The sequence below is a fragment of the Microcaecilia unicolor genome, chromosome 5 (genome assembly GCF_901765095.1).
Source record: "Microcaecilia unicolor chromosome 5, aMicUni1.1, whole genome shotgun sequence".
Taxonomy (NCBI): Eukaryota; Metazoa; Chordata; class Amphibia; order Gymnophiona; family Siphonopidae; genus Microcaecilia; species Microcaecilia unicolor.
Window position 1 is genome coordinate 172,963,250 of NC_044035.1, and position 21,753 is coordinate 172,985,002.

At 47.8% G+C, this 21,753-nt stretch overlaps 1 protein-coding gene across 1 annotated transcript in view; it reads left to right on the forward strand.

The window, feature by feature from the left end:
* Nucleotides 1–21,753, forward strand: part of HYDIN (HYDIN axonemal central pair apparatus protein) — a 2,443,906-nt gene that overhangs the window by 474,948 nt on the left and 1,947,205 nt on the right. Inside the window, exons 18-19 of the mRNA XM_030205004.1 lie at nt 8,976–9,211; nt 20,813–20,913. Of these exons, the coding sequence (XP_030060864.1) occupies nt 8,976–9,211; nt 20,813–20,913 (337 nt within the window). The remainder of the gene's footprint in view (nt 1–8,975; nt 9,212–20,812; nt 20,914–21,753) is intronic.

Below are 21,753 nucleotides of genomic sequence, written 5' to 3' on the forward strand. Positions count from 1 at the left end.
ATAGTCCGGCAAGGATACACCCTCAATTTGGCCTCAAAACCTCCAAATTGTCCACCGGGAGCTCAGTCTTACAGCTTCCAGCACAAGCAGGTACTTGCAGAGGAACTCTCCGCCCTTCTCAGCGCCAATGCGGTCGAGCCCGTGCCATCCGGGCAAGAAGGGCTGGGATTCTATTCCAGGTACTTCCTTGTGGAAAAGAAAACAGGGGGGATGCGTCCCATCCTAGACCTAAGGGCCCTGAACAAATATCTGGTCAAAGAAAAGTTCAGGATGCTTTCCCTGGTCACCCTTCTTCCCATGATTCAGGAAAACGATTGGCTATGCTCTCTGGACTTAAAGGATGCCTACACACACATCCCGATACTGCCAGCTCACAGGCAGTATCTGCGATTTCAGCTGGGCACACGTCACTTCCAGTACTGTGTGCTACCCTTTGGGCTCGCCTCTGTGCCCAGGGTGTTCACAAAGTGCTTGGCTGTAGTAGCAGCGGCACTTCGCAGGCTGGGGGTGCACGTCTTCCCATATCTCGACGATTGGCTGGTGAAGAACACATCCGAGGCAGGAGCCCTGCAGTCCATGCAGATGACTATTCGCCTCCTGGAGCTACTGGGGTTTGTGATAAATTATCCAAAGTCCCATCTTCTCCCAGTGCAGAAACTCGAATTCATAGGAGCTCTGCTGGATTCTCGGACGGCTCGCGCCTATCTCCCAGAGGCGAGAGCCAACAACTTGTTGTCCCTCGTCTCGCGGGTGCGAGCGTCACAGCAGATCACAGCTCGACAGATGTTGAGATTGCTAGGCCACATGACCTCCACAGTTCATGTGACTCCCATGGCCCGCCTTCACATGAGATCTACCCAATGGACCCTAGCTTCCCAGTGGTTTCAGGCTGCTGGGGATCTAGAAGACGTGATCCACCTGTCCACGAGTTTTCTCAAATCCCTGTATTGGTGGACAATTTGGTCCAATTTGACTCTGGGACGTCCTTTCCAAATTCCTCAGCCACAAAAAGTGCTGACCACGGATGCGTCTCTCCTGGGCTGGGGAGCTCATGTCGAAGGGCTCCACACCCAAGGAAGCTGGTCCCTCCAGGAACGCGATCTGCAGATCAATCTTCTGGAGTTACGAGCGATCTGGAACGCTCTGAAGGCTTTCAGAGATCGGCTGTCCCACCAAATTATTCAAATTCAGACAGACAACCAGGTTGCCATGTACTACGTCAACAAGCAGGGGAGCACCGGATCTCGTCCCCTGTGTCAGGAAGCCGTCAGCATGTGGCTCTGGGCTCGCCGTCACGGCATGGTGCTCCAAGCCACATATCTGGCAGGCGTAAACAACAGTCTGGCCGACAGGTTGAGCAGGATTATGCAACCTCACGAGTGGTCGCTCAATTCCCGTGTAGTGCGACAGATCTTCCAGGTGTGGGGCACCCCCTTGGTAGACCTCTTCGCATCTCGAGCCAACCACAAAGTCCCTCAGTTCTGTTCCAGGCTTCAGGCCCACGGCAGACTAGCATCGGATGCCTTCCTCCTGGATTGGGGGGAGGGCCTGCTGTATGCTTATCCTCCCATACCTCTGGTGGGGAAGACTTTGTTGAAACTCAAGCAAGACCGAGGCGCTATGATTCTGATTGCTCCTTTTTGGCCGCGTCAGATCTGGTTCCCTCTTCTTCTGGAGTTGTCCTCCGAAGAACCGTGGAGATTAGAGTGTTTTCCGACCCTCATCACGCAGGACGAAGGGGCGCTTCTGCATCCCAACCTCCGGTCCCTGGCTCTCACGGCCTGGATGTTGAGAGCGTAGACTTTGCCTCTTTGGGTCTGTCAGAGGGTGTCTCCCGCGTCTTGCTTGCTTCCAGGAAAGATTTCACTAAGAGGAGTTACTTCTTTCTGTGGAGGAGGTTTGCCATCTGGTGTGACAGCAAGGCCCTAGATCCTCGCTCTTGTCCTACACAGACCCTGCTTGAATACCTTCTGCACTTGTCTGAGTCCGGTCTCAAGACCAACTCTGTAAGGGTTCACCTTAGTGCGATCAGTGCATACCATTACCGTGTGGAAGGTAAGCCGATCTCAGGACAGCCTTTAGTTGTTCGCTTCATGAGAGGTTTGCTTTTGTCAAAGCCCCCTGTCAAGCCTCCTACAGTGTCATGGGATCTCAATGTCGTTCTCACCCAGCTGATGAAACCTCCTTTTGAGCCACTGAATTCCTGCCATCTGAAGTACTTGACCTGGAAGGTCATTTTCTTGGTGGCAGTTACTTCAGCTCGTAGAGTCAGTGAGCTTCAGGCCCTGGTAGCCCAGGCCCCTTACACCAAATTTCATCATAACAGAGTAGTCCTCCGCACTCACCCTAAGTTCTTGCCAAAGGTTGTGTCGGAGTTCCATCTGAACCAGTCAATTGTCTTGCCAACATTCTTTCCCCGTCCTCATTCCTGCCCTGCTGAACGTCAGCTGCACACATTGGACTGCAAGAGAGCATTGGCCTTCTACCTGGAGCGGACACAGCCCAACAGACAGTCCGCCCAATTGTTTGTTTCTTTTGATCCCAACAGGAGGGGAGTGGCTGTGGGGAAACGCACCAGATCCAATTGGCTAGCAGATTGCATTTCCTTCACTTACGCCCAGGCTGGGCTGGCTCTTGAGGGTCATGTCACGGCTCATAATGTTAGAGCCATGGCAGCGTCGGTAGGCCACTTGAAGTCAGCCTCCATTGAAGAAATTTGCAAAGCTGTGACGTGGTCATCTGTCCACACATTCACATCTCATTACTGCCTGCAGCAGGATACCCAACGCGACAGTCGGTTCGGGCAGTCAGTTCTTCAGAACCTGTTTGGGCTTTAGGATCCAACTCCACCCCCCGAGGGCCCTGTTTGTTCTGTTCCAGGCTGCACTCTCAGTTAGTTGGTAAATTTTTTAGGTCAATCTCAGTTATGTCCTCGCCGTTGCGAGGCCAAATTGACCATGGTTGTTGTTTTGAGTGAGCCTGGGGGCTAGGGATACCCCATCAGTGAGAACAAGCAGCCTGCTTGTCCTCGGAGAAAGCGAATGCTACATACCTGTAGAAGGTATTCTCCGAGGACAGCAGGCTGATTGTTCTCACAAACCCGCCCGCCTCCCCTTTGGAGTTGTGTCTTCCCTTGTTTTGTCTTGCTACATACGGGACTGACGAACACGAGCCGGTTCGGGCGGGAAGACGGCCGCGCATGCGCGGTGCGCATGAGCGCACGAGGGCTAGCAAAGGCCTTTGCTAGTAAAGTGTTCCGATTGGAGGGGCTGCCGTGGACGTCACCCATCAGTGAGAACAATCAGCCTGCTGTCCTCGGAGAATACCTTCTACAGGTATGTAGCATTCGCTTTATGGGCTATTAAAGACCTACCCCCTAATAAAACACCAGGGCTAGATGGATTTTCTAATAAATTCTATTGCTGAGGGTCTTTCATTCACTTGATGGAGTGCAGGAACTCCCATATACATGGCGCCTTGCAGCTATTACAGTGTTACTGAAACTAGGAAAGGATTGTCGCGTCCCTTACCTGTGCATCCTGCCCGCTCCTCGGCCTCGCCCCCGGAATACGGAGCGTTGGGCGTGCTGCTGGGGCTGGCGTTCCGACGCTGCTCCCTTTCCGGGTGTGGCTTCGGAGGTTGGGGTGGGTCGGCACCTTTGCTCGTCTCGCGCCACCCTTCCTCAGCGCGATTTGGACAGCGGGGTGGCAGTCTCTGGCGGCATGTCCTGAGGGCTTGGTGGGTGCTGGGAGCTGCACGTCGGCGTGTCCGGCGTTCGGGCTGAGCCTTGTGTGGCGAGCGCAGGCTGGGTTGCCTACGTCAGGCTTGTTGGACTGGCTCCGCCTCCTTAGGTCCAGATTGGCTCCTCAGGTTCAAGACTCCTCCTACGTTGTGATCCAGAGCCTATCAGGAGCGCTTTCTACCAACTGATTCCTTGCTGCTCCTGAGGACCAGGCTACTTGACGGAGGACTCTACTGCTGTTCCCTGCTTCGGCTTCTTGTTCCTGAGACTGTGATCCGTGTCTCTCTTTCTGGTTGCCTGCCTAGAGACCTTTGCCTGGACCTGGACTGTGCTTTTGCTTGCCGCCTGCCTTTGAACCTTTGCCTGGACCTGGTCTGTGCTTTTGCTTGCCGCCTGCCTTTAAACCTTTGCCTGGACCTGGACTGTGCTTTTGCTTGCCGCCTGTCTTTGAACCTTTGCCTGGACCTCTGGACTGTGCTTTTGCTTGCCACCTGCCTTTGAACCTTTGCCTGGACCTGGACTGTGCTTTTGCTTGCCGCCTGCCTTTGAACTTTGCCTGGACCTGGTTTGTGCTTTTGTTTGCCGCCTGCCTTTGAATTTTGCCTGGACCTGGACTGTGCCATTTGCTTGCCATCTGCCTAGCAACTTTACCTGGACCTGACTTCTGCTTCTGCTTGTCGCATGCCTAGAGACCGTGCCTAGATTCATCTCCGGCTTCTTGTGCCCTGCGCATCATCTTCTACTGCAGGTAAGGCCAGAGTTGTTCAGCCGCCGAACATTGTTTGGCTCAAGGACTCACTATTTCTAGAACAGGCGTGACAGGATCCTGTTCAGTGTGGGTCCTACAGACCAATATCATTTCTGGATACTGATTATAAAATCTTGACAAAAATAATGGCCCATCGACTCCAGAGAGTGCTGCCTTGACCCATACACGCCGATCAATCGGGTTTTATAACTGGTAGACAGACCTTTGACAATATACGCTCTATACTGCATATTATTCAGTGGGTTCATGAATATCACATTCCTTCATTTCTATTGTCTATTGATGCTGAAAAAGCATTTGACAGAGTTTACTGGCCTTTTTTATTCTCGGTGCTCCAGAAAGTGGGATTCAGGGGGCGCTTTACGTCATGGATCTGTTTGCTCTATACGGCCCCTTTGGCAAGCCTGCACATCAATGGCTATTATACGGACCCTTTTGAGTTACACCGAGGCACGCAACAAGGCTTCTTTTTGCTCTCTCCATTAAGCCTTTAGTGCAGCTAGTGCTCACCATACCTAATGTTCGGGGAATCTCAAGAAGGGGACTGGAGCATAAGATTGTGCTTTTTGCTGATGATGTTTTGCTGACATTGACTGATCCTATGGAGTCACGACTTGTTATGGAGAGGTCTCTGGTTTTCAAGTAAATATGACTAAATCAGAAATCTTGAACCTTAATCTGGACCCCACAATAGTATAACAGCTGCAACAACAATTTCCCTTTCATTGGGCATGGAAATGCATTAAATATTTAGGTATCCACATGACAGCTCAATTAAAGGGGTTATATCAAGCTAACTTTCTGAGTAAACTTACTCAACTCTTAGCTGAACTGGATCGTTGGGAGGGCCTAACACTGACTTGGATGGGTAGAAGTCAGGCAGTTAAGATGATGGTGTTGCCCAAACTTTTATACTTATTCATGGCGCTGCTCCTTCCTATACCATAGTGTTTTTTCCATCACTTAAATAGGAGAGTTTTTGCTTACATTTGGAAAAGACATCCACCCAGAGTCTAGAAGTCTATGCTATATCAGTCCAAACTCAGGGGAGGCATGGGAGTACCTCATTTTGAGCTTTACTTTAAAGCTGCCCAGTTGCGTATATTAGCTGATTGGATGCGGGGAGGTATGAAAAAATGGCTAGACTGGGAACAGCAATGGTTGGGTGCTATCCCTGTGTGGGCGGTTCCATGGCTTCCGGGGAGGGATCTTCAGTTGACCCGGGTGTCCCCCCTAGTAGTTGGTTATCCCTTATAGACCTGGTATAAGGTATGGAGAGCATTCTTTCCAGACAGGAAGTACTATATGTCAACAGCTATACAGTATGCCCCCTCCTTTGACCCTGGGCTACAGGACCGGGTCTATAAAAGATGGGCCTGTGATGGATTGTGGGCCCTGGGACAGATATGGGATGAGGGGGAATTTGTTCCTTTTGAAGAGCTGAAGAAAGAATATGGCTTGTTACCAAGGGCTGGATTTCAATATAGACAGGTTAGGGACTTTATTCACCGTAAAGCACGTGGAGACCTCAGCCTCCAAGAAACCCTACTAGAACAAGCCTTCTGGGCGGGGGGAGCTAAGGGAAGTATTACCCGTATATACTCAGCTATCTTGTTAGCTAAATCTCCATTGCAATATTATACTAGTAAATGGGAGCAAGAATTACACATCTTTCACGGGGGAACAATGGGACAGTTCATTTAAATACTTGTTTAGAGTATCTGTTTCCAGTAACTTGATTGAAAATGGCTTTAAGGTCTTCTATTGATGGTATTACTCACCAGTGAAACTCAAGAAAATCTTCCCAGGAACATTGGATATGTGTTGGGGAGGTTGTGGAGAACAGGGGACCTTCCTTCACATGTGGTGGACTTGTCCTGTTGTAAAGAACCAATGGACCTTGATTCTTGATACCTTACAAGGTATATTGGGGAAGACGTATCCACAACAGGCAGATTGCTGTCTGTTGCATCACAAACCCACTTCCATTACTGTACTTCAGCATTAATTTGCTACTTTGTTGTTTACAGCCAGTAAATTAGTTATTGCACAAGCCTGGAAACAAGCTACTTTGCCTCCTCTGTCTCATATTTTACAGAAACTAGAGGGAAATTTCCAACTATCCAAACTTACAGCCATGCGACATGGACGGCTGACTAAATTTTATGACATTTGGAAAGTTTATGAACATTGGAAGACGAGGTCTGAAACCCCCTCTGGACAAGGGACAGTTTTTCTGCTTTTGCATGATATTCTTCAGCTTGGATAGGCACAGGCCACTGTACTAGAGAGGATAGGGTGGGTTAGGGGTGAGGGTTTTTTTTCTCTTTTTTATGTTTAGAAGATTGTTATTGTAATACTCAGATTGTTTAGTTGCAATATTCCAATAAAACTTTCTTTTTTGCAAAAAAATAATAACGTTCTCAGTGAATGTTTGTGGGCCTGTTCTCTGGTTCCTTTGGTAGGAGGTCAACTAAATTCATTTTACCAGAGGTGGGCCCAGATAACTTCTAGTACCAAAAACTGCTGGGCCTCTTCCCGAGGTGTTTCTGGAATTACACTGTTGTTCTCACCTACATGTGGTGGCAGTCTGACAGACTTTATTCAGATTACTTCAAGTTAGAAGCAGTAGTTCCAGTTCCACTTCTGGAAGAGAGACCAGGACGTTATTCAAAATCTTTTTATAGTTCCTGTGAGGTAGTCTGTAGGATGCTGCCGCTTCTCCTAGCAGTTTTTGGTACTAGAAGTTATCTGGGCCCACCTCTGGTAAAATGACTTTAGTTGACCTCCTACCAAAGGAACCAGAGAACAGGCCCACAAACTTTCACTGAGAACTTTATTATTTTTTTGCAAAAAAGAAAGTTTTATTGGAATTTTGCAACTAAACAATCTGAGTATTACAATAACACTGTAATACTCACAGTGTCAGAGCCACATTAAAACCCATAGTCCCAGCCAAGGGAGAAGTGACATGGGAGGAGTGGAGCCAGGAGGACATGGTCCAAGAAGTATAAAAACCCGGAGCACTACTAGGTTAAGGAGGCCCAGAAGAAAGCAATGATATGTCACTGCATATGCCTCTACCACCTATGTATGAACTGCAACAGCTACAGTCAGGTAGGTCAAGTTTGACTTGGAACCTTGCAATTTGGTGTCATTCTACAAGGGGCCAATCTGTTTCTTGAATGGAGCAGTCTTTATTTCCTCCTTATGAAATTTGCAAAGTGGCAACCTGAAAATCTATGCATTCTTTTGTCTGTCATTACAGATTGGATGTTCAGGCGCAAAAATATGCTACCCTTGGGACCAAAGTGTAAGCAGCAGAAATTTCAGTGTCCCACCCTCAGCAAGTACTTTTTTGTTACATCCTGTGCATCTGGACTAGTCTGGTGGGACAATAAGAAAGGGTAAATTAGTTCTTACCTGCTAATTTTCTTTCCTTGAGCCCTCCAGACCAGTCCAGAACCCACCCATGGTTCTTAGCATCATCTTGTTTTCTATCTCCTGAACTGTAAAGATTTTGAATTAGATTAATTTGCTATTTCTGTTGGTTCTTTAGTCTGGGGAGCTTTATTCTTAATTAGTGTTTCGCTATTCAGTGGTTCATTAGCTCCTAGGGGAGTTTTTTTCCTTTCAATTACCTTCATTCTGCTTTGTTATAATTAATATGACTGGCCAGGGATCATAAGTGATGACATCACAGTTCAGTAGTTCTCAGTCTCCACCTTCTGGCAGGACAGCTCAAATCTAAGCATCTGGACTGGTTCAGAGGGATTCAAGGAAAGAAAACTGGGTACTTCAAAAAAGGCCCACCTCCACCCCCATGTCTAGGTAGCCCCCCCCTCGGGCCTACTTGTCTGCCTAATGGGCCAGAAGCATCCCTTCACTCCTTCCCCTTCGCAACTGCCTGTCAAAATAGATACCACGAGAGGTTGTGGCAGCCATTTTGAAATAGAGCTGTGAGGGGCAGAAGCAAGGGGGCTGCGCTCCTACTTCCAACAACCCCCACTGAACCACCAGGGAGACAGGTAGGTTTTGGGGGGCCTACCCTAACATGAGGGGAGGTGGAGAGCTTGGGGGTTCATTCAGGGGGGAGGGGGGCTATTAGAGAGGCCGGGAGAGAGATTGGGAGGGTTTTATCAATTAATATTCAGCCTGGGCCCACATAACTCTCTTATGCAATCCCAGCTGACTATTAACTGGGCCCAAGCCCACATAAACTACGGCATCCTGCCCGCCCATATTTGGCCCCCAATATTCAGTGCTTGTGCCCAGACATAGCCCGACACTGAATATTGAGGGCCAATGACGGTCAGCGTTTAAAAAAACGCTGACAGTCGCCAGCTGAATATCAGGCGTTATATTACTGGTGGTTAGTCATAGATGTCTGTCATAATAGAGAAGTTATTCAATAAAATATACATTACATAAGGAAACCAAGTTACCATTGATCTTCTTTTACAGGATTTCCTTATACTTTAAACTGCTCTCTAAACAATACATCCTTGGTACCCTTGTCCTTTAATCTTCGAATCCCAGGAGATGGTCCTGGGGATCCAAGCACTACATGTTCCAGTTTGATTTTGGACAATCGAAACACAGTGTGGGGAAAAGGTGGTCAAGGAGGTATCAAGCCTAAGGAGTTCACCATTATTCCGAGCCATGGAACTGTCCGTCCTCAGGGATTCCTCAACATTCAGGTATACCTTCATTCAAGCTCCGGTATAACAAATGATTGTTTGCTATGCATTTAATAGTCATGTTATACTTTTACCCTAAATCAGAAGTCCTCAACCCAGTCCTCAGAACTTACCCAGCCAATCAAGTTTTGAGGATACCTACAATGAATATGCATAAGATAAATGTGGATACAGATACAGTAGAGGGAATGCATGCAGAGGCAGTGCCACTGTTGGAAGCAAGATACCAAGCTAGATGCACCATCAGTCTGACCCAGTATGGCAATTCTTATGTTCTTAAATCCATTGCATAAAGTGGCTATTGTTTGGAGAACTACAGTTCTCCGAGGACAAGCAGGCTGCTTGTTCTCATGACTGGGTCGACGCCCATGACGGCCCAAAAACGGCAATTTTTCCCAAGCAAAAATAGGCAAAGCTTTGCCAGAGCCTTCCAGAGCGCGAGGCGCGTGCACCGCGCATGCGCGGCCATCTTCCCGCCCATCGCGCAAGAGTCCCACTTCAGTTTTTTCTTTTCCGCGGTTGGAGAGTGGCCGCTTGTCCGTCTCTCTCCATTCGGCCCAAAGATAGAGCCTTCGTTTTTCGAGCTTTGCTCCGGTTTTTCTTAGTCCCCTTTTCTTTCGATTACTCTGTTTTCCTTCAAAATTAAAAAAAAAAAAAAAAACTTCTCTTATTTCTCGTTTTTGTCCTCTTAAGTTTTTTTTTGCTTCCGTCGCAGCCCTCTTAGGCCACACGTACGCAGTTTCTAATTTTTGTGCCCTTTTCTTTCGGTACCATTGAGAATTTTGACTTTGCAGCCGCTATTTTTCCATCCATGTCATCGAGAACTCCCAGCGGCTTCAAGAAGTGTACTCGGTGCAACCGGACGATCTCAGGTACCGACCCCCACCCGTGGTGTCTTCAATGCCTTGGGCCTGACCATTTCCCAGACGCATGTAAGTTGTGTCTTAGCTTGAAAAAGCGGACACTGGCGTTGAGACAAGCTCTTCGGGACCGACTTTTTGGAGCTTCGTCTGGTTCCTTGGTGTCGATGTCGGTACCGAGGTCGGTGGTGTCGATGTCAGCACCAGGGATCGCATCGACCTCAGGAGTGCATGTAATGGCTGTCCGGAGACCATCACACGCTGGGAGCAGTGAGCCATCGAGTGAGTCTCCACCTGTCTCGAAGACTCCTGCTGGACAGGCCCACCGGGACCGACCACTCTCGGACCCGACCCCGAGGAGGCGTGTGGATTCCATGTCCTCCTCGTCGGTACCAAGGAGTATCGATGACGTGCATTGAGCGAAGACTAAGAAGCATCGTCATCGATCTCCTTCCAGGCATGGTACCGGGAGCTCCGGGGCGTCGAAGGATTCAGCACCCGTGAAGGACTGACACCGGGAGGATCGCTCGCCCTCCATACAAGATGTGTTGGTGCATCGGTCTCCTGACAGCCCGGTACCGCCTCCTCAACCTCCATGGGTTCTGATGCCGGTTTCTGCACCGACCCCACAGCCTTGCTCGACAGCGACTCTAGACGAACGCATCTGAGCCATTCTTCCAGGTCTTCTGGAGGGGTTGCTACTTGTCTCTTGTATCGTTCCAGTTCATTTGTTTAGTTTCCCTTTCCTCAGTGTAACCCCTTATGTGCTGTATTTAGTATTTGCCTTCTGTAGTCCTGCCTCTGTCAGCAGCCTCCCTGTCCTTGTATTTGCTCCTGTTCATTTGTTTAAGTTTTCTTTTGTTTGCCTTACCTTGGTCTGCCGTGTTTGCCCTGCTTCCTGCTGTTTGGTGTCCCAGAAACAGCCTTCCCTTTAGCTTGTTTTTTCCCCTTTGTTTGCTGAGTCTGTCTCTTGATTTTGGTGAGCATTGCTCCTTGTCTGATCTGTGTATATTAAGGCAACTTTCTCTGTTTGTTACCCTTGAGTGCTGTGTGGCACAGCCTTGTGTATTCCTATAAGCAGCTTCCCTTTACCCTTGTGTGTTGAGGGGCCAGTCTTGTGTATGGATTCCCTTTACCCTTGTTCGCTGTGTGGCACAGCCTTGTGTATTCCTATAGGTGCCTTCCCCTTACCTTTGCATGCTGTATGGTACGGCCTAAAGTATTCCTTTGAGTGGCTTCCTTTAGCCTTGACTGCCCTGTGGCACAGCGTTGTGTATTCCTATAGTAGCTTCTGGCTGTCGCCCGTTCCCTGGAGTCTCTAGCTTTTGCTGTGTGTGTTGCCTGTGCTCCAGTCCCTTTGGGGACCTCTCATTGTTCTTTCTCCCTTCCCAGTGTATGACTCAGTTCCTGTTTGACCGTGAGGCCCACATGCTTGGACTCTGTATGAGTGGGTTCCCGATAGGCCGAGAGGCCTGCCTGAATGCTTTATTTCCCATTTTCCGGTGGTGCTAGTTGTTTGTGCTGTGTGTGCAGGGCTTGGTGGCTGGGGTTGTGCGTAGTGCCTGTTTGGTCCACCCTAAGCCTTGGCCAAGATCCTGGGCTCACGACCAGATTAACAAAGAGGCACCCTCTGTGCAAATAGTGTGCAGGCTTTTAAAAGAGTGCGTACTATTATCAGCAAACAAAACCCCCCAAAAGATATGTATTTTCTGCTCATGTCTGTTAACAATATGCAACATTGTTGACATTTCCCATGTTATTGCAAATGACAGCCCGTCCATAATATTAAAATACCTAACATATAGGCATGAGTACTTATGCCAGCCATAGAGCCGGGGTAGGTGCAAGTGCCTAAGGTACATGCATAATTTAAAGTAGTCTTTTAGTTACACATGTAAATGTGAACCCTGTCTATGTCCTGCCCATACTCTGTCCCTGTGTATGCCCCCTTCCCTTGAAAATACATGCTATGGGCAGTGGCGTTCCTGGCCTGGATGGCACCCGGGGCGGATCGCCGATGCAGCGCACTCCCCCCCCCCCCCGGCTAAATGACACCTCCCCCCCCCGGCAAAATGACACCCCCCCGGGTGCACGCCGCTGGGGGGGGGGGGGGGTGCCGTGGCGCGCGCCTGTTCCGAGTTCGCTAACTTCGCTCGTTCGCTGCAGCTCCCTTTGCCCTGGAACAGGAAGTAACCTGTTCTGGGGCACAGGGAGCTGCAGCGAACGAGCGACGTTAGCGAACCTGGAGCAGGCGCGCGCCGCGGCACCCCCCAGCGGTGTGCACCCGGGGCAGACCACTCCCCCTCCCCCTTGGTACACCACTGGCTATGGGGTCCGGAGCTTCTATAGCTTCCCTCTGCCCAGCTGTAAGTGTAGGAAAGAGCATATCGACAGAAATTTACGTGTCTCGTCTGGGTTTGACTTACTATCTGAGGTATAGAGAGATTGATAAAATGACTGAAACTTCTCCCTTATCTGCTTTGAGTTTGTCACCATAGTACCCGTACTGTTCCGTACTTTAAGAATAGTCCTATCAACCCGTGACTGCCTCAATTTAACCGCCAAAGCCCTACTCGGTTTATTACTAAAGACAAAGTGCGAATGCTTCTGCTGGTCCTGAAAAAACTTTAACTGATCAGAGTATATCTGGTCTAACTTCAAACAAAGCCCCTGAATTTCCCTCAAAGTTGTTACAGAGTGATTAAATTTATGTCTTTCAAAAAGAAGATTCAATTGTGTTAAACACTGAGCAATCTCAACTCTTTGCTGCCTCGCCCGGTAACTAGCCTTTTGAAGAAAAAATCCCCTCGAGACCGCCTTTAACGCATCCCAAACAACCCCCAAAGAGGGTCCCGAATCAACATTATGTTCCACATATTCTTGTAAAGTCTTTCTGTACCCAGCTAAAATTTCCCCATCCTTCAGCAAGGTGATGTTCAAGGACCATCTCTTCTCCTTGTCCTCCCCTTCTAGTGAAGGAAGGCCAACCCAGACCAGTGCATGGTCTGACAAGGTGGGCGTACCAATAGCTGATGACCACCCACCATGGGTCAATGATACATCCACAAAGATATAATCGATACGGGAATAAGTGTCATGAGGGTGGGAATAAAACGAATAGTCTCGAACCCCCGGATGGGAAACACGCCATACATCTGATAATCCAAGATCTCTAACAAACCGGTTCACAGCTTGAGAAAGCATGACATCTACACCCGAGGGCAAGCCTGACCTGTCCAACGCCGGATGCTGTGTAACGTTAAAATCCCCCCCCCCCCCCAACAATAAGTTTACCCTGAGGGATAGAAGAAAAATGTCCCACCATTTTAGTCAAAAACCCCTTCTGTGCTTCGTTAGGGGCATAAAGTGAAGCCAGTGTTACAGCTAGATCTCCCAACAATACACTCAGTAGCAAAAAACGCCTCTCCCTGTCTCGCTTCACCTTCACCACCTGAAACTGCAACGAGGAGTGAAGCAGTATGGCCACCCCCCATTTCTTTTTTTATTAAATTTGTTTATTAATTTGAAACATTACAACAAGAAAATACTTGTTATTGAAATACAGCCATGATTCATAAGAGGAAATTAAGCAACATTTAAGGAAATATCGTACAATTATACAGATGTACAAATCGTATTCTATCAAATTCCTATAACATAAATTTTTTTGCTTCATTAGACCACATTAAGGTGAGAGAGGGGTCGGTGGAATTTAGAGAGGATTTAAAACAAGTATTTATTAACAAAATTGGGAAAAAAAAAGATAGTGGCTTAACATTCCCACGTTATATTTATATCGTTACTGCTGCCTTGAATCAAGAAATGATTTAACGTGTTCAGGTGAATAAAAGGTGTATTTAATCTGACCCAATTTAACAATGCATTTACATGGAAATGCCAAGAAGAAGTTCCCTCCTATATCAGATGTTTTTGATTTTAACGCAAGGAAAGCTTTCCTTCTTTGTTGGGTAGATTTCGCTACATCAGGGAAAATCTGAACCTTAATTCCCCCAAAACAGGTTTTCAAGTTCTTAAAATAAAGTTTCATTATATTATTCAAATCCTGTTCAAAAATGAATGACACAATTAAAGTGGATCTTTCAGTATTTTCATCCAATGTCTGTTCCAGTATTGCTGAAATATTATTTAAGTCCAGATTGACTTCTTGAAGCTCTTGTTTTTTCCCTTTCTCTCCCTTAGGAACAGGAATATAATATAATTTGTTTACTGGCGGAATAGCTTCCAAAGGAATTTGTAAAACTTCGTTCACATATCTTTTGAACATATCATAGGGAGTAATCCCAGGGAGATTAGGGAAATTTAACAAACGTAAATTTAGTCTTTTATTGAAATTCTCAATCTGTTCCATCTTTCTCTGAATGTCTATATTGTCTTTAATCACAGATAATCTAAATTCCTGTAAAGAGTCAACATTCTTTTGAACACTTTGAATTTTTTCAACAGTTTCTTCTTTAATTAAATCCACTTTAGAATTAAGTTCTTGAAATTTACTATTAAAGGCTCTAATTTCACCTGATGTCTGATGTAAAGTTGTATCCATTTCATTCAGCTTCTTCCAAATCATCTCAAGATTTACCTCCGGTTCTTTTCCTGAGGCTCCTGCCTCTGCTCTTAGCATCTTCCTCAACGTTTCTTGACCCTCACTGGGAGCAGCAGCCAAAACACTTCCGGTAGGCTGCTGCTTCTCAACCAGACTCGTCGATGACACTGGGCACGGAGGTTTCAGCATTGCTGGTGGTGAAAGAGACACCTCCTCTCCCAGCATGGTCTCCGCCTCTCCCGAGGGCCGCGCAACGGGATCCATGTCTCTGTTTCCGTGGGAAAGTGGCGAGAAGAAGCGCTCGAGCCCCGTGTGGAACGGGGAGGACGTCGAGGTAGGTGGGGGAGCTAGCCTCGTAGACCCCTTTCGTTTGGTATGAGGCATCGTCGCGGAGAAAACTTTAGCACCAAACGGGACCCCAGAACTGCCTCTCGACGCGTCCTGCTATGCCGCCATCTTGGTTCCGCCCCCACCCCCCATTTCTTAGACCCATCTAGAGCAGACGCACAGAAAACAAATGGATATTGAGGATGTGATAAAAACTTTTCATGCTCCCTTCTCAAATGCGTTTCCTGAAGAAACACCACCTGCGGATGCGAGTTAGTTCTTTAAATAACTTTTGGCGTTTCTGTGGCGAGTTCAGGCCTTTTGTCATGTTCGTGAGTTCTTGTGCCGTCAGGAACACAGAGGCGGAAACTCAAACCTGCGCTCCGTTAGGCAACCGAGCAACCCCGCGGCTTCACCTATGGTGACCGCCGTTCCCCAAGGGTTGAGCCCCCAGATGCAGGCAGCCGACAGGACTTCCGGATACAGTCCGGTCAGACGGCCACAGGCAACAGGCAGAGAGAAGCTAGGTACAGGCAGTCGTAGGTCAGGCACCAAGCAAGGAGTAGACAGGAATCTAGCAGGAACCAGGTCAGTCAGCGAGCAGGACGCAAACAGGACTCAAGCAGGTAACAGATCAGGCGGCAAACAGAAAGTTGTCAGGACTCAGGCAGGTGTCAGGTCAGGCAGCAGGCAGAGGGCAATCCGGTGTTCAGACCAAGGTCAGGTCAGGCGGCAGGTGGAGAACTATATGGTGCTCAGGCAAAGGTCAGGTCCGGCAGCAGGCAGAGCGTAATCCGGTATTCAGGCAAAGGTCAGGTAGCAAGCAGAGCATAATCTTGTGTTCAGGCAAAGGTCAGATCAGGCAGCAGGCAGAGCGTAATCCGGTATTCAGGCAAAGGCCAGGCAGCAGGCAGAGCGTAATCCGGTATTCAGGCAAAGGTCAGGTCAGGCAGCAAGCAGAGCGTAATCCGGTGTTCAGGCAAAGGTCAGGCAGCAGGCAGAGCATAATCCGGTGTTCAGGCAAAGGTCAGGTCAGGCAGCAGGCAGAGCATAATCCGGTGTTCAGGCAGAGATCAGGCCAGGCAGCAGGCAGAGCATAATCCGGTGTTCAGGCAAAGGTCAGGTCATGCAGCAAGCAGCGCGTAGTCAGGATCCCAGCCGAGGTCAAATCAGGTCAGACAGCAAGCAGTAGACAAAGTCGCACAGGAGCACAAGCAGATCTACCAAAGTAGAAGCCAAAGCGCTGAGGGAAGGAGTAGACACTTCTAAATAGCCCCCACCATCGGGAGCAACCGGAGTCAGCTGAGGAGAGAGGCTCAGGAGTGGCTGGCAGCTGGAGGGGGGTGGAGCCGCGGTGCGGGAGCCCAATCCTGGCAGCCAGAGGTGGAGCAAGATCTCCCGTGCTCCCGGGTCCCACACCCGGAAGAGAAGGAGTTACCGTGGCACCGGCCCTGCAAAGATGGCCGGCGCCCCACCGTAGGGACCAGGACGCCCCCTCGGACCCACGCCCCCAGGCGAAGATGCGGCGTGTGGCCGCAAGACCGTCGGCCCAGCCACACGGGCCAATGCCCGACGCTCCCTTCCACGGAGGCGCCGAGCGGAGCGAACAGGGAGCGGGGCAGGCGATGAACGCACAGGTGAGGAGCACGACACCTTTCACATTATAGGACAAAAACTTTAGGCCTCTTGTCATGTCAAACCCTGAACAGGAAATTATAGGTCCCACACTGCACAACCTGGGAGACTCCTGTTGCCACTTCCCCCGCCCCTCCCCCTCCAACCCCGCCTGGGTACTGTAAGAGAAGTACATCACCCACACCCCAAAACCACTCAATCCTAGCACCTGCAACCCCCCCACCTGACACATTCATACTCCATCCCCACCATATGCCCATCTACACAATCTTCCCTCCAATACCACCCCCATACTTCCGCAAGAACACATAATTGCAACAGAATAAGGAACAAACAATTTCCTAATTAAATCGAGTTTACATTCAATGGTTCCTGAACTTTACTTAAATACTAGTCCCACAAATTGTTCAAGTAGCTGCACCAACTTTTTTGGCTTTTCCCTCCACTCTCTTCCACCTCTGCAGCTTAGCTCTCACACTCGTAATCGGGTCAGCAGCTGTCGGTGCTTCTACAGAGGTCACTCCTATGCCCCATAGTATCTTCCACGCTTCCTCTACAGTATGGATATGGTGCCTCTTGCCCCCCGCAGTGAAGCAAAGTGCAAAGGGAAAGGCCTACCGACTTGGGATTTTCTGCTGGTTTAATACCTCTAGTACAGGCTTCATTGCTCGCCGCTGACTGAGAGTATTTTGAGACAGGTCCTGAAAAACTGTTATCCGAGTATCATTGTATTCCACCGAGGACATCTGGCGCGCCTTCTGTAATATCTCTTCCTTTACTGGGAAAATGGCAAATCGGCCTGTTGTCAACTGGTCTTCCAAACGCCCAGTATGCCCTCTCAATCTTCATTTCCTCTGACCCCAGCAGTTTGCCACAGATCACTTTAACAATTGTAGGGACATCCTCTTTGTCTCCCACCTCAGGAACCCCCCTCAAACAGAGGTTATTCCTTCTCCCACGATTCTCCAGGTCGTCCAGTTTATATTGTAGTTCCTCAAACACTGCAGCGATCTTATTTAGGCGTGAATCAGCAGTACTCAATAATTCGTCGTGTCCCTCCACACGAGTCTCCAACTCCTCTACCCAACCTCCCAGCTCATGTAGGTCCACACTCAGAGCGTCCATTTGCTCGAGAATCTCCTCTTTAGACGATTTAATGTCTTATGTCAGCTAGCGTTTTTGCCAGGTCCTTAGGGAAGCTCTGAGTCTGCATCACGGAACCAACCTCCGCCGATGACATTGCTGAATCCGAGTCGGAATATGGAGGGGAAGCATGGTGGCGCGGTGTCTTCGCCACAGATTTGGCGGGCTGCCTCCCGCTGTCTTTTTTCGCCACCGACATTACCCAACTCTCACAGCACAATCGGAACAGCGAACCAGCACCAATCTCCGGGCAAGAAATAATCCGCACTTCAAGGCTGATGAAGGCAAGTATAGCTATTTAACGGCGGGGAAGCAACGGAGCCACAGAATCAAGCAGCCATTAGGCAGCGTGACGTCACTTCCTCCCCGAGCTTTGTCATCTTTAGACCCAATAGCGATTTTGTGGAGGAATATTTGGTTTGAGAGAAAGTAGAAAGTTGTTCAGTGCTGTGTTACCGCCGTTTGTCTGTGTGCCCTAGTCTGAACGTTTTCACCCTGACTTGCCTCATTTGTGTTTCGCCTTTTCAGCTTTCCCACCCCTACTAGCCCCCCACCCCAGCCACTACTACTCCTTCCTCTGTATCTCCCCATCCCCTCCCCCTCCATTCACTGTCCCCAAGCCCACATTCCATTCATTACATCCCCTTACTTGTTTGGTGTCTGTATTTCTCTGATCTGTGTGTGCTGCTGCTTGGAGAGTGAGTGGCTAGAGGGTGTGGCAGGAGTGTTTTCAGTGGCAGAGATAGTGATTGCTGTGTGGCTGTGCTATGTGTGACTGCATTGTTTGTTGGTGTCAGCTTGTGTTTGTTGGTGGTGGGTTTCACCAGGTTGGTAGGGAGAGGTGAGCACTGGGGTCATTGGGTTGCACCTGTAGTGTCGGGAAATGAATGCCCTGAATGCGCAGGTGGCTCACATGTTAGAGGAAGAGGAGAGTTTGGAGGGGAGGCGCTGCAGGAGATACTCACTTCTCAGAGTTTTCAGGCCCCGTACCAGTTTCCTAGACCTTACTGACCTGCGGTGTCTCAATAGGTACCGCTTCGACAGGGCTGCCATTCAGCACCTTTGTGACCAGCTCCAACCCCTCCTGCAGGCCAGGACCCGTAGGAACAATCCCATCCCTGTGCACCACAAGATCACTCCTCTCTCTCTTTTTTGGCCACTGGGAGCTTCCAGTCTGTGCTAGCTGTCAGCACAGGCCTCACTCAGCCTGCCATTTCAAACTGCCTCAACCAGTTCCTTGATGCCTTTCTTACTCACACCTCGAGTACATCACCTTCTCCCCCCCCTCCCAGGCACTGCAGAACAACATGGCTCACTTCTATGCCATAGCTCACTTTATTCAGATCTTAGTATCAAACTTGAAAGTTATTAGAGAAAATTGAAATGCCATTTTGAAAGAAAGTAAATTGGTTGCTGAAAATGTGAGTTTCCACATGGGATTTCCACAAATTAGAATTAAAAAAAGAAAAAGAATGGCTGATGAACCAGACCAATCAAATATATCAGAGGTAAATGAAAGTGATTGTGAAGAATGGTTCAAAAAATGTCTTTTATGTTTTGATTATGTTATTGCAAATGTAATGGTGCAATATGAAACGTGTGAAACTTAATGAAATGTTCAGCTCCCTTTGGATGTATTTCCTCTTATCTGATGAAGAAATAGGAGAAAAGATTAAAATATTTTACTCCAAATACAGTGCTAACGTTTCTTCAGCATTGTTTGAAGAAATAAAACACTTAAATGCAATTCACACAGCAAATATTAGAAACGACACAATGGAGCCTCTTGAACTACTGAATAAGCTAGTGTTTGAATCTGTCCTTACTGTTTCCCAATGTCTGTACTGCTTTATGCATATTTTGTACTCTACCAGTATCTGTGGCTCAAGCTGAACGATATTCAGCACCCTGATAAAAGTTAAAAGTGTGCTTCGATCAACAAAGACTCAGCAGTTTAGGATGAGACTGAATTAGAAAGATGCATCAATTTTGACACTGTCATAGAAACATTTGGCAACAAAAAAGCTTGCAAAGCATTCCTTCATTAGAATACTACCACGTCAGTAGCCTGTCTCTAAGCATTCTATATTCTTATTATAATATATTATGAATGTTATCAAAACGTTTACTTTTAACTGATGATATGGGGGTACAGGGGGGGGGGAGTGGGAGGATGCATGGGGTGGCCCTTAAAATTGTTTGCCCCGGGACCGGCTTTGTCTATCAGCGGCAGTGTTGAAGGGTGCAATATCTACATTTCCAGATATACCCTCTGCAGCCGACCATGGTTATTCTCCAAGATTTTCTTCCGTGAATCTGAAGAGAAGTATTTATTTAGCACGTTCACTTTATCCTCATCAATCTCCACATATCCATTCTCAGCATTTCTCAGTCTTCCAATACCATTCCTAGCTTTTCTCCTTTCCCCAACTGAAAAAGGTCTTATCACCTCTTTTTACATCTTTACATCTGTAGCCATTTTTATTTCTGCTTCCATGTGCGCTAGCTGTATTTCCCTCTTTGCTTCTTTGAGTTTAATCTGGTAATCTTTTCCATGATCCTCTTGTTGCATTCTTCTTTATTTGCCCTTATTTATTTGGCCACTTATTTGGACAGCCATATAGGCTTGGGCAGGAGAGAGATGCTAGAGACCATGGGAAGGGGGGGAGGGAAGGAGAGACTTGCTGAACACCATGGGGGGGGGGGGAGGACTTGAGAGGTAGGGAAGGAGAGATATATTGGACACATTTGGGGGAGCCCATGGGATGGTGGGAAAGGGAAGATGCTGGGTTGGAGTGGAGCTGAGGGCTACTTCAAATAAAAAGATGTTACATTGCCCCTAATATAATGTGCATATGTCCAGCCACATTGAGGTAGGGAAATTTTTAAGATAGCTGCTTAATGCAGGTAAAATATGTTTTACATGTATAAATTACGTAAAAATTTGTAAAGCTAGTTTTGCTAACAGATAGAAAAAAATGATGCTTAATTATCACAATGCAAAGAATGAAGCAGTTGGTTATCTTAAAGTATTATTCTTTCTGAATGTGATTCTGTTTTGTCTTTTACATTCAGGTGACCCTATGTTCTAACACTGTGAAGATATATGAACTAGCCATGATGGTAGACGTGGAAAGTGTTGGAGAGGAAGTGTTGGCACTTCCCATTACAGCAAGGTATAGTATAGTTTTTTTTTTTGTTTTTTTACATTTGTACCCCGCACTTTCCCACTCATGGCAGGCTCAATGCGGCAGGCAATGGAGGGTTAAGTGACTTGCCCAGAGTCACAAGGAGCCGCTTGTGCCGGGAATCGAACTCAGTTCCTCAGTTCCCCAGGACCAAAGTCCACCACCCTAACCACTAGGCCACTCCTCCACTAGTTTGAAGTATAATCCCCACCTCTTCTTCTCCACTTATGTCTCATGTGACATACTCAAGAAGTTATTTCAGAAACTTCTTTACTTGTAAATAGTGACATTTACAAGTGTGGATCTCATACACTTGTGAATGACAATTTCAGGAAGCAGTTATTTTACCCCTAGAGATTTACACACCATGAAAAGATTTCAAGGGAAATGGTGGTGGTGGTGGTGGTAATGTGTGTGTGTGTGTGTGGGGGGGGGGGGGGGTAGGGGGCATGATTTGAGCATGGCTTGGGCAGGCCAAAATTCTACACGTGTATCCCCAAATTTACAATGGGAATGCATGTATTTATTTATTGCATTTGTATCCCACATTTTCCCACCTCTTTGCAGGCTCAATGTGGCTTACAGTACATCATGAGTAATGGAAATATATCAGAAAATAGACATTTAGTGTTACAGCAGGATTTTGGTTAGCATGATAATGATAAAACATGGTAGTAGTATAACAAGCAGTTATTGTAAGACAGTTCTGAATATATGTGGGGGAGTTGTATATATTCACATTGGTTGATTTTTGTTGCATGCCATATTAAAGAGATGGGTATATGGAAAAAATGTCCCTGTCAGGTTTTCCACTAGCTCAGAGGCATG